Here is a 14,439-nt window from a genome sequence, read left to right as displayed (position 1 = left end):
TCACTGTTTAGATGCATTGTCATCATTTCATCTGTTTCTTCACGAAACGGCATCGATGTTACTACAAAATATGATATCGTTACGTATACGATATTATTAATAGCAACATATGATATATAACAATATGATATCATTACGTATCGTTAAAATTACACACACACACATATATATATATATATATATATATATATATATATATATATATATATATAATGTTGTATGAACTTAAATCCATTTATAATAGTTTATAGTATATAAATTAATTTATATTGTATATTCATACCTGCATCTAAGATAAAAGTATATAAATCAAAATTCTAACTTGAATTTGTAACAACGCCTTAATTCTACTTTTAAATTTGGATATTTCTCCTTTTCATCTTTTACATAATGATAATGACGTAATTCGGAATTTAAAGTCGAAATTTCCAAGCCGAAACCTTTCTCCTGTTAAACTAAGCCTCCATATCGCATAACTGTGCACTTTAATCTTACTTCTCGGTCTGGCTAGACTGCTGTTTACTGCTTCTCTTCTTATCGCAAAGATCTCAGAAATGTATCATTACAGATGTTCTAGGTAAGTTTCAACATCTATCTATGCAACTTCTTCAGTATACATTTCTGCATCACTACATTCATATTTTCATACATATGTGCAAGATATCAAAATATGAACAAAAATTTATTACTATGTTAAACTTAATTGGAACAGTCTTTTAAATTCTTAATTTTAATTGCATACATCCCCTCTTGAAGGCTCCACATTACACCTTGTTACATCACGCTTTCCTTGCAGTAACTGCGGTGCGAAACATTTTTCCCAATCGCTGCTCAGAATTAAAACAAAGCGCTTGGAGCTTATAAAGAGTGTACTGCATCTAACTGCGCATTCTCTTGCCCTTCTTCGACTTCCTACTAGCAACGTGCCGCTTAGCCTGCGCTAGCTTTTCTCTCTCATGTAAGACGTAATTGCATATCTAAAATTTCCAGGCGCGTTTAGCATCCCTGTGTTCTACCACTTAAGAAGATTTGTACTAAGAAATTCGTTACTTTGAAATAAATTATGTTTAACTGCCAAGCTGGTCGTGCTTCTTCCAAAATTTCATTCCGTCATCCAGTAGTCATCACCAGTCTACTAGGCAACAATTGGGTTTCAGGCCATGACTGAAAAGAGAATTGGTGCATTCCCTAATCAAGCTGTTCTAATACTAAGTTATCTACAACAAAATAAATAAAAATCACTATATATAAATATACAACTTTAAAAGGTAATCAAGTTACAAACTAAAATATTATCAAGTTCCATTAGCTTTTATCAAATTACAGTTATTAAAATCTGGAGTAGTCTAAGATCTATAAAAATTTATTTTCTAACGGAATGAAGTTAATTCTTAAACTTATTAGGAGGAAAGAGACGAATGTGTTAGAAAACTTTTATGGTATATAAACGTAAATATTGTAGTTTTTCTATAAATTTGTCTGGCTAGCAAATTGGCCATTTAGTTTCTGAAGTCGCTATTTTCTGCCGATTAGTCTGAAGATTGTTTTCTTTATCAACAAACTCATTATTTTTATTTTTCCTTACTTTTGCCAGAAAATAATAATCTGTTGCCATTTCAAGATACAATTTATATGAATGTAATTTATTTCGCCAGTAATACATGACGAAACTAAAATTCGCGGATAGCAACTCGCTTATATATTCCATTCTCCCATTCCAGGTTCGCAGCATATAACATACATTTTCTTTCCGGTTGTTTAAAATGTAACTAATTATTTCTTTGGCTGTGCTTTAGTTTCATATTGTAATTATTTCTTACCATTGTATTTAGATACGAATTTTATTTATTATTTCCATTTAATATATTAAATTCCAGATGTAATTAACATTATTTTATTTTATTAGAAAAATTCTTTCATTAATTCACATGTATAGAATATGTTAACAGTTAGGACCATTTTAAAGAATTTGTTCAATTTTCTTGCATTTTACATTTTATTTATTATTTTGGTTGACAAATTTATTTTATAGAGGAAGCGTTTTTAATTTTAAAAGGTACAGAAAATATTTAAATTGTTAATTTAATGCTCAGCTAATTTTAAGCTCACAGAAACAAAATATATTTGGTAGGGTAAGAAATATTGTTTGATGACTATACATCCTCTTGACAGCGTAAGAGTCTGAAAGTAATAATACAGCTTTGTGTATTTTTACCACTAAGTATGTTTATTTAAATTTAAACTTTTTACTCTAATTTCAGTGAATAAGCCATATTCTAGCTTGAGAAGTTTTTAATGAAATTTATAAGTAAAAAAAATGCTTTTTCTATTTGCTTATCTTTTGGCCTGCTTAGTTTTAATTTTAACATAATCAGTATTTTAACATATATATATATATATATATATATAGTATTTTATTTCCCTAATTTAAGGTCACACATTTATCTCACAATGATTCTCAGCTCAATTTATCATGAATTCCACAAGTCGTAAATATAAACCGGAAGTTTTTGTTTCTATAGGTTAATTACTTGAAACTGCAGTAATAAATTATTTGCTTTTTAAGTTAAAGTACAATATTGGATTATGCTCTCTGCTCATTCGCCAATAATATCAGAATGTAATTTTTAGGCTAATCAAAATACTTCCCTTCATGAAATTGCTAACAACCCTAATTGTATTCGCAATTAATAGAATTCAAGAAAAATTAATATTTAGAACCCTCTGCACATAATTCTGAATAGCTTTGCTTGGAAATCTTACAGAAATTTCAATAGCATAACCAATACCTCTATCACAATTTATGACGATCATTATGTTGTTGATATAAACTGTAAATATCCGGCGGGCTGCTCTACGACTTTCAAAAGATGCATCAATATCTGATGATAATATGTTGCTAAATTGTTTAACATGGCTTCTGAAGAGGTTCATTTCTCAGTTTTATTCTTATATCATTTACCTATGTTCTGTTAATCTATTCATTTACCTGAAGAGACATTCCTATTAAAAACTCGCTTTTTTTTAAGAGAGAAAATATTTACAGAGTGGGTGATTACATATTGCAGGAGATCAACGCGATCTCTTACGCAAAAATATCTACTGTTAAAAAATTCCTGAATTCTAGTTTAAAAATTTCACATCTTCATTTTAATATTATTTTTTTTTTAATTTTACAATGTTCATCCGTAAAATGACTAAATTAAACATAGTGTAATGAAACAAAAAGTATCTTTTTAGATAAAATATTAGAAATGACCATCCTGCTCTTCAGTAAGTATATAAATCTACAAGGCGACGTAATTTTCTCAGTCTTTTCTCAAAGTTCTGACCTGGATATCATGCATGAGTGTTTATAATACTCTTTTACAGATCTTTCAGCTTCGAACACATCTGTTTAGTATAAGATTCACGGTGCACTAATTGTACTTTCTACCTACCTCCCGTACATTAAGTTCGGTATTCTCTCTAGATATACTTATAAGCGCTTCAGTCAGGGCGAAATAATCCTAAATATTCGCAAATATTTGTCATTATTATATTAAATAACATTCACAATGAGAGTTAGGGAAGTTCCCATTGTGATAGGAAGTCTTGTGATGAACTGCTTGCAGAAAATGTTCTTAGCTGTCTTTATAAAATTTTCAAAACTCTCCTAATTTAAGGTAAATTTACAAAGGCAAAACTAATGAAATGTTAATTAATGAAATTAATTACAACAGTTAGTACAAAATGAAGGTTTGGGTTAAAAAAACACAAATAAACGTTAAACTTAATTTCAGCACTCCCTATCGTTCCTTTGATTTTCATTAAATATATTCGCTCAGGCTTAAAGGTTATGCAAATTAAGAGCATGAGGAAGACGACATAAAAATTTTGTTAACGGTAATTTATGCCCAATGGAGCGAAAGCTCGCCTTTACTGCCTCGAAGAGTTTTGCCCCAATCTGTATTTGTCGAAGACTGCAGCGTTTCCCGTTACCCCGTGAGGCTAGTCAGTGATTTTATAGTAAAGCCAGTATATTAGTCGAGAAGGAACACTTTCTTGATAAGTGCAATGCCCCAAAGCAGGTCTCTTAATTTGTTAACGTTTATAGTCTAGAATTTGATTGACCATCAGAGTTGTATTGTATCTTTCCTTGAAACCTATAAAGTGTGTATAAATGGTTTTATTGAATATTTATTCTGTGCCTATGTTAAGTTGATTTAGTCAAAACGATAAAAGACCGACAGAAAAAATAAATCTCTACTTGAAGTACCATTAGGTAAGCATACTTTGTAATAAACGTTTAATAGCAGAGTTGTAAAATATTTATGATTCTTTCAATATAAAAAGTGCTAGACACGTTGCTTTTCAGATTTCTTTAATTGTGCGTGATTTTTTCCAGAAAAAGCTTTCCATAGTTCTTACTGTTTGGAGAACTAGAATTTGCTGTGAAGTCATAACAGTGCGAATAGAACCGTGTAAATGACTCTGTGCTGCATCTTCTCTCATACGAAAAGAGCTTTGCAGTTTTTCAAGTATTTTGAAATTGCATTAGAAAGTATTGTATGCCTAATAAAGGATGTTATTACGATAACCAATAACGGGGTGTCTTCATAACGGCGCCTCGTCATTCAGATTTCTTAACTTGAGGAAAGCAACCTTCATAAAGGTTTCAGTAGATGTACGCCAAGGCCTATATGTTTAACTAAACTTCCTGTTTATTTGCTTATTCTACTTTGCTTTTGCACAGTAGCGAAACTAAAATAACACTTGCATCGCAGTGTCCCGACATAAAAGTACAACATCAGCATGAAGAACGCTTTCTTTAAGTTAAAAACTTATCTTCATTACGAACAGTTTTACACCACTATGCCAATTTTCATAAAAGTGCTGGCATCTTTTTGCGATAGAACATCGCTCGGAAGCGATCCCCTAACAATAACATATTAATACTCGGGATTACAAATGTACATTCGTGCATTCGCCACTTTACAGCGATATTTTCATTACCACTAAACATATTTTTAGTTGCGAATTAGGATATTAACTGCTTTGTGGCTTGCTAGGAAGTAGAATGAAAACGTATAAAAGGAAAAGAAGTAAAATTAGAGTGTAACACTTTTTTTTTCCAATATGAAAATTTAAACGGAATGTCCTCTTTTAAAATACTGAGCATTTCTCTAGACATCAAATTTTTACTTTTTTTTTACTTTTCGTTCCTTTATTTGATTAGTAGCAAACATTTCTTCTCGAACTGAAAAGAAGTGACGAATACATATAATTTCTTTACAGATGGAAAGCCTGTTCTAGTTACCCAGTACGTGGGTGGAGATATGGCTCCAGATACTCCAGAAACTCCAGACAGAAGAAAAGGGGATATCGAGGATCTACAAGAATCTGCAAATCATCCTGCTAAACAACTCGTCCATTCCAGTGCAAGGTAACAATAATGCTTCCCTTTCTTGTTGTATTACTGCACCTGCGCGGTTTTAAGCAGCTCAGTAGTTGCTTAAAAATGCATACTTTTTGCTGACAATATGTGTAGTAAACAAACTTATGTATTTACAGAGTGAGTCAAAAATATTGTTACATATTTGATCGCATTGTGTGGTGACAGTATTATGGCGATGGGAAATGAGATAAGGCTGATGAAAGTCTTATATGAACTAAAATTATTAATTAGAAAACAATATACAAGAGGCAACTTCATTGTCTCAAACTGCTCGGACTGCAAACACTTCAATCCTGACCAATGTCCCTATAAGAATGCTACTGGGAGTCGTTTCAGAATTTATCCCTTATCGAATGTTTCCTGTTGTAAGCAGTCGCTTTTTCCGCATTGATCTAATCTTTCATTACCCGAAAAGATCTAGGCAGTGATCAGTTGCAGCAAAGGCAGCAATAATAACATAAAGATGCAAGATAAATATATTTATCAGTAGTAATAATTTAAAGACAACTTATTATTCAGGATTCAAATAGCAAACTGTTTGTTTTTGTTAATTACTAATTATTACAATTCATGTTACTGCCAAAACCAGAAATACTGTTGTTTTTAACTTACTGCAGATTAAATAATTTTACACAAATGAAACATTTTTAGGGTTTTTCCCTCATATAACTTCATAAAAATACAATCTATTTCAATTATGCTTTTTATAAAAATAATATTTCATGTCTTTTAATTAATTAAAAATTATTGCGTACTGCAGGTTTTATTATTATAAAAAGATTAAATAATAATTGCATCTTGTTTTCTGCATACTTCAAACAAGCAGGTATTCACCACAATAAGTAAGATTGAAAATCAAGCTCTAACAAATTAAAATATTAGCATGTGATAAAATCCTTCATCTGAAGTTTGTTTAATTAATCGATACGTTATGTTTTATTCTCTGTCGTAGATATATAGTAACTATTCTTATAAGTAAAATTTTGTGAGACACATATTTACAATATCTGAATATAATTTCACAGAGAATTGTTTCGTCAAATCTATAAATATGGATCAAATGAAAATATTTCATATTTCTTGATTATCCGCAATTAAAGTAGAATAAAGAAAGAATCTGTAAGCTACAAAAAGTTAGAGTATTATTTTATTCTGAAATAAAAGTAATTTTAGCAATAATAATTAAGGAAATTATAAGAGCAATTGTTATGATTATAAAAAAATTAATTTTTCTAACCTTACAAAGTTTTCAATAAAATGCTTATTTGCATACCAAAATTTGCTACTTAATTCCTTGAAAACCTGCGTTAGATTATTTAATGTACTTTAAAAAAACTGCTTTATAATCTTTAAAAAAAAAATTCTATTAAAATTTTTAAGATTGAGAATAACGAAGTAATGAAAGAAAAGATTCACTTTTAATTATTTTCTGTCCACAATTTCCACCAAACTATCCACATGTTCTTTATTTTTTGTAGAATAATATACTACAAAGTAAACCTTGGGAAAACCGACTGAAGATCTTGAACTTTATCCAAACTTTGGTTATATATGTTTTAAGTTATAAATAACAAGTTCTGAAAAACACCTTGAGGACTTAAAAAGGACTTTTTAGTTAGAAAAATAATTTTTCTGTGATTTTTTAAAAAGATTTTAGGCTCTAGAATATCAAACAAGGACTTTTGAGCAAAGACATCCGAAAAGATCATATATATCAGATTAAGGCAGTAGATTTGGCAGATGACAGTAAGGACAACTACATCTGCTTAATTTTGGAATTTTAATATGAATATTAGAAATAAATATGGTTGAGCTCGATAATTATTCAGGTACTGAAGACAGATACTATTAATAAAACTAGCGATTGAAAGATTCTCTGATAAATGTCAGACTCCAAATTGTGTTTTTATTTCATCAAAATAAGCATTCAAAAAAACATTAAATGTATAAGAACATTTTATTTATAATTATTTTTATTTTAAGTTATGTTTGCTTCTAAAATAGTCATATTAATTAAATTATTGTTATTCTTTAAATTAGCGCTCACTTGCCTGTCGCCGTTAGCCTTTCTGATGCAGGAAGAGGAGAAGGTCATGAAGCTTCGTCAGTAGATGGCGCCACTGACCATAACAGGAAAACAGAACACTCTGCCTCATCAGAAAAAGGGCATCAGCAGGGTCATAGTTTGCATTCTAAGGTAGCCAAAGGACACGATCATGAGCGACACAGCAACAAGCACGATGAACATCATAAGGAGACCGAAAAAGAGAGTCATCGACACGATACTCAAGCGCACGACAAAGGAGGAGCCACTCAACAAGGCATCAGGGAAAGGACGGAGATAGAATATTACGAAAGAGGTGAGTCAAGTTTTGTACCTTAGCCAACAGATGGCACCACCAAAAGAGTCCGAAATTTTCAGTTCTGGTTTTGAAACATTCGGGCAGTGGCGACTCGTAATAAGCACTGTAAAACTGCAGCACCCCCAATTTCCACTTATTATTATTTTTAATATTTAATATAGTGTGCCCTTTAGTCTTTAATTCTTTCTTTATACTATTACAATACATAATCCTTAAGCTTTATGTCAGTAGCCATCCCCCACTTTGTCAAAAAGGCACGAAAGTCTTTGGAACTGCGCGCTTCACAGTTCCAGCGATGTGGTGTTTGGCTGTTCTACGCATGCGCACACATAAAGCAGCACGAGAGCCGGGCAGACAGAAGAGCACTGTCGATCTTGCAGTGCCGAAATTCTGGCACGTTGTTCGAAAAGTGATTTCTTTTTACTCCACGCGTGTGGTATTCCTCCATAAGGTGGAACTTCCTCATACGGACCATAAACAGAGTTCATGAAAATTTGCAACCTTTTAAAAAATTGCCTTAGTGAAATTCAATCAACATCAAATACAGAACAACAACAAATGAAACAACTGTTCCTATTGCAAAAGCAATAGGAATTTTAAATTATCTAAACGATGATAATTTCAAGTTTTGGTTAGAGCATTTTTATCAAATGCCTCATGTTGAAATAATATACAATCAAACGCAATTCAGAGAAATTAGCGTGTTTAAAGTTAACGAATATATAATAAATTCCAAAACTGCTATCTTAGAATTAAGAAACTCAAAGTACTGTGATAATTTTCCAAAGACACTGATGGCAGAAGAATAGAAGAAGGAAATATGTGACTTTATACTATGTATTGATATAATGCAGAGATATTCTTCCACTAAACACTTATCAGCTTCTAAATTGTTAAACAAGAAATGCTTCGCTAGTTTTAGGAATGAACATGCTACAGAAGAAAGAGTACTGACTGCTGAAGTGTGTCCAATGATTGACAAAGGAAAGCTTAAAACTGAATTAAAAGTATTCTATTGTAGGTCTGATATCCATGAATACTACAAATTGAATGAGCTACTGAAAGTTATCTTCGAAAATAATCTAGATGATGTTCTTAGTGGAATTACGAAACTGATAAAAATTCTCTTGAGAGTTCCCGTGACTACATCAGAGGCAGAACGCTGCTTTTAAACATTGAAAAGAATGAAAACTGTTCTAAGAAGCACTAAAATTCGAAAAGACTAAATGCGCTTGCATTGCTTTCAATAAAGAAAAATTTCCTCAGTTGTTATCCAGAGATCAAGGAGAAAATTATTGATTGTTTCGCACAAAGTAAAACAAGAGAAATGGATTTCATTTTTAAATGAACAGATAAAGAGTGAACTGTAAAAATTTTGTTTAAAGTAATGAAGAAACGCTTATTTTTTTTTTATTGTGAGATTTCCTAATGTTTCAAAATAAATTTTCTTTTTATACATGTTTGTTTCCTTTCAGACAATTTTAAAACAAAGGTTAAGATTTTTGGAACAGCACCCCCACTAATTTTAGCCACGAGCCGCCACTGCATTCGGATATAAATTTTAAATCTAATATTTTAAATTAAAAAAGAATTTAGGCATAAAATTTCTTAAATTTTTGGATCATCTTTATTTACTTTATTGTGTACGTGCAATAGTTGAATATTTTATCAGTCAGTGGCAAACCTATAATTTGATTTTGGAGGGTACAATCTCTATTATAATGTCAAACGTGTTGCAGTGCAATTTTTCTTATACAAAATTTTAGCTTTAAGGAAAATTAAAAATGGGAAAATAATTTTCCTAAATACCGTCACATATCAAGTATCACTTTTTACGTGCTTCCAATTTTACTGTTTTTAGATCTTTGTTTTAAAACATAAATATGTGTAAGTTCGCATATAAATTTATCTTGAGATAATAATTTAATATTTTATGTAATAATTAAATAAAACAATTTTACCCACATAGCACAAAAACATCCTTGGGATATCCCAAGGATGTTGCTCGCGGGATATGCGCACATCCTCAGGACATCCCGGAATATCCCGCGAACCTCCTAAACACCTCCTCGCGAGTGCTTAATGTCACATCCCGGGATATCCTCAGGACATCCTAACCAAGTCCCATCGACAGCGTGCGGGATGTTATTAGGATATGAACTCCTACTTACTACATCCTCAGGACATCCCGGGATATCCCACAAACCTCCTAAGCACATCCCATTATATCCTAAAAACATCCTATCTATGTCCCATCGACAGCACATGGGATGTTATTAGGATTTAAAGTTCTACTTACTACATCCTCAGGACATCCCGTAATATCCCAATTTCCTCCTAAACTCATCCTCCTGAGCGCTTAATGTCACATCCCAGTATATCCTTAGGACATCCTATCTACGTCCCACCGACAGCGTATGGGATGTTATCAGGATTTGAAACACTAGTTACAATATCCCTTTAACCTCTTAAATACATACTCTCAACTGCTTAGTGTCGCATCCCAGTATATATACAGAGGAAAATTCCAGTGAAAGTATGTGAAGGTGTGATGATCTAAAACCTACTTTTTTTTTACACAGATAGTCTCAAATCGTTCTCCTATGGTTACTATGGAAAAATCAGAAATGTTGAAAATATTTATACAACTTATTTTGTTTTTAAATCTGAATTTGTGAATATATTAAAACTGAGCAAGGAAATTAAAATGAATTATTAATACAAAATATTAAAACTGAAAATTTTGCTTTTATTTTTAAGATATTAAAAATCTTTTGATCATTTCTAAACATCCAATAGCCCCCAAATTGAATTATTCATAATTAAATTATTTTACAAAATCAGTTTCTAATTTCAGTTAATTTGTATTAAAAATTGAAAAATAAAATTACCCATTTAATAATCTTTACATAAATGAATCATCTTCCTTTAAAACATGTAAGGAATTTATAGTGTTTTGATGACACTGTTGGGAAATTGTTAAAAGGAATAAATTGTATTTTTAAAACTAAATCAATTCCTAGCCTCAGAATAAATAAATATGCTTTCGTAACATGAGAATGCTGCAGGCTTTTTTATATATTTAATATTTAGTTGTAAAAATTTGACATTATGTTAACAATTCTTTATATCATTCAAAAGGTAACTCAAGAAGCTCTTCTAAAATTCTATCTTTCTGCTCACACAATTAAAACAAAAATCTGAAAGGCGTCAGATTTTAGCAGTCACTCAGGCTAAAAGTTTATGAATGCATAGATTATCAATACAGATGGGGCAGTGAAAATAGCAAAACATTTTATAAGATACTGACACCAGAAAGTTATATATCTTCTATATATTTGAAAAATGAAGAAATATATCATGTAATTATGTAGAAATATTAAAATGTTTTCAATTAGATATATCATGAATTAAATGCATTTTAAATCAATCAGATTAAAAATTAAAAAAAGCATTATTAAGAACTGTGTGTAATGCTTTTAAATAGCTTGGCTTGTTAGTAAATAATATATTAGATTTCAAAGGTAAATATGTTAAATTTTGCCAAATGGCAAGACTTGAATGAAAAGCGAAACAAGTTTACGACTGACGATATGAAGTCATATTTCAAAACTAATAGCCCTTTTAGATTAAAAAAAAATTTTGAAAATAATTTGCAATGGTTCATTGGTATTATCTTATGCAAAATTCAGTAAAATGAAATTTACCAGTTGAAATCAGCACCAAATTAAACTTTGTAAATTCTAGCGCATGTTAAAAGTTGTCTCATCCAGAATTTTATTACTAACCTTTCATTTCAGAGCAAAATAAAACAGTAATTGCCATTTATATGACAATCAATATCAAAAATTTAAATCTGCATTTTACGCAACATAGAAAAACTTCAAAAGATCTACTGTTTACCATGCAATTAAGGCATTTTAATCTGCTATCAACTCTACCAATTATTAATTCCATTAAGTATATTCAGTTTACTCTTTCTGCTCAATATATGCAATGTAAAATTTTCCATAAATTTATTAATTCATTTTATTTTGAGGTGAGCTTTTATTCAACTCTCAATGTCAACGAGAATGTTTAGTTCATTTTTTATTCGGTCTCAAAAGAGAAATCAAAATACGTGGATTTATGAATCAAAATACATGAGAAATCACAGTGAGAAAAGCACTGCTACCTTAAACTGTGATTATATATAACAAATGCAGTGAATTATAGTTAAAAAATAGTGAAAATATTTATATTTCTGAACTATTTCATATATAACATTTTCAGTTTCGCATATGTGGCAATTTAAGAACTTTTTTGCGTATACCAATTTTTTGAAATATCTGCAAATTTTTGTATCTTCAAGGAAAGCTTATTCTTTCACCTTTAGTATATAAGTAATGGTAATTTACCAGATAAAATTACTTAATGGGGAATACAGAAAAATATCTAACCACTTACCTTTGTGACTTCATCTGCAAAGACACTAAAAACGTAGTTCAGCTAAATCTGCTATAATAAATATTTATAATAATGCTAAATTATGCAATATCTATTAATATGACAAATTTTTGTAAAGCTATTTATTTGGATGAAAAATAAACACATTCAGAAATTTATAGCACTATATTATGATTAACAAAGGAAAAACACTTTTCAAAATTCAAAATAGTTTTTATTAATCCAATTTATCACATTTTATTTGAATTCATGAAAAACAATCTTATATCCATGTATTCTTATGTATATAAGAACTCTTGATAAATTGGATCTCTGTCATTGCCTTTCACAGCACCTAAAATTAAAAAAAACACTCACAATTACTATATGTGAATATAATTCATAATTAAATTTAAACAAATGACTATTAGAATGCAAATTAAAGGAAGCATTTAAAATATTTTAACATTTAGTACCTATAAACAGAGTAGCAATTATTTGATTTTTCAATTATAGTAAAATAAACATGGGGGATGCCTTTTAAAATTTTTTATGTCAGAAAATAAACTCAAACCACCAGCTGAACATATGAGCAGTTTTATCAATCAGCCACTGGTAGGTAACCTGGATACTGAATCAACATATAAAGTTGCCAAGATAAAGAGAGAAACAAAATTATGATAATTACATCTTACCTATTCATAAAACTATTTTAAATTTAATGTGTAGGCAAGTCCAAAAAGAGTGAGAATAAATTTATTTTGCAACACAAAGTAAAGTCTTGCAGGAGCAAATAAAACTTGTCTCATGAGATTGGCAAGTAAAAAATAATTAACTGCATCTGGTAACATTTATCTGACAACACATAAGTAATTGTTAGCTACGTGCAGAAAATAAAATCTGATCATGATAAGCAATATGCAATTTTAAACTTTTGAATTTAACTGCAGAAATCTACCAAAGAAGTATATTTTATGAAAAAAATCTCAGTTGTCCCTGAGTGCTGAAAACCCTAGCTATGACTCTGAATCTGATCAGGTTAATGCAATTTTAAACTTTTGAATTTAACCGCAGAAATTTACCAAAGAAGTACTTGTAACAGTAGTAAATGAAGATGTGGCTAATCTTCACTGTATGGTACACCTTGGTTTCTGTCTGAAAAAAAATCGCAAAGTGATATTGGTTGTTTGTGAAATGTGGAAGCCCATTGCGTCAAATAAGTTTTTCGGTAACCCTAATGTTGATAATGTTGGCGAAAGTAGCCTTTGGGAAAAAAAAAAACTTTTTTTTTTTGTCAATAAAAAGGAGTTATTTTTGCAAATATTGCCAACGTGCTGTGATAAATTTAGCTACTTTTTTTTAATAGTAAACCTTTTGTACGGTCCCAGGTTTTTGGTTCTTACCATTCTTTTCAATTGCTGTTTTTGGTTGCACAGAAGTGGTATGGTCTTGTATTTTGAACATGCATTTATTATTTTGGTGTGGGTACCATTGTTTGAGTATGTCTGAGGTGACTAAGAGACGAAAAATTTAATTGAATTGCTTACCTGGGGGATGGTGGTGGGAAGCCTAAACATATGCATGTGAATAAAAAGGTATGTTAAAAAAATGACATTTCATTTATTTTTTTATCTCTGTGTGTTAATTTTTGTTAGAAGATTTGTTGTTTAATGTTTTTATGTTAGGAAATATGTATTTTTGGTAACTTATTCCTCTCTGTGTATTTTTGGTTGTCTGTGTGTTAAGACAGTGGCGAATTTTTTCTGGTAACTATGATATTTTTAACTTTTTGATTTTCTTAAAGTGAAAATAGATCAATGTGTACATGGACAAAGTTAAGGCAGTGCACAATGCCCAGTTTGTGCAGTTCTCTGTTTTAATAGGTCGATGTGTACATGGACACAGAGTTTGTGTATGTCTTTGACTTCTTATTTTGGTTTTGTGTAGCGGCCACCTTGAAATTGGTGTCGATCCTCTCAGGTGACGATCTTGATATAAAAAAAAAAGAAACGATTTGCCAAGGGTTACAGTAGAGTAAATTTTTACCAAAGATGTTCTACCATAATCACCATTTCAGTGGTTTAAACACAAGTGGAGCACTATGCAGACATGAAGATTTGAGTTTTGTTTACACAGCATGATGTTTTAGGCACTCCAGCCATTACAGTGAACAAAATTATAATAAACATAGCCACAATAATTGTCTATAAATAT

At 30.5% G+C, this 14,439-nt stretch overlaps 1 protein-coding gene across 1 annotated transcript in view; it reads left to right on the top strand.

Moving 5' to 3' along the window:
• LOC118199309 (uncharacterized) overlaps positions 1-14,439 on the top strand; it is a 116,929-nt gene that overhangs the window by 79,330 nt on the left and 23,160 nt on the right. Inside the window, exons 3-4 of the mRNA XM_085817139.1 lie at positions 5,278-5,425; positions 7,478-7,797. Coding sequence (XP_085673265.1) covers positions 5,278-5,425; positions 7,478-7,797 — 468 coding nt within the window. The remainder of the gene's footprint in view (positions 1-5,277; positions 5,426-7,477; positions 7,798-14,439) is intronic.

This window comes from Stegodyphus dumicola, chromosome 5, assembly GCF_044657685.1.
Source record: "Stegodyphus dumicola isolate Sdum_Otavi_A_Nest chromosome 5, ASM4465768v1".
NCBI classification, from domain to species: domain Eukaryota; kingdom Metazoa; phylum Arthropoda; class Arachnida; order Araneae; family Eresidae; genus Stegodyphus; species Stegodyphus dumicola.
The sequence above is the reverse complement of the archived record's forward strand: the minus strand, read 5'-3'. Positions and strand labels throughout refer to the sequence as shown.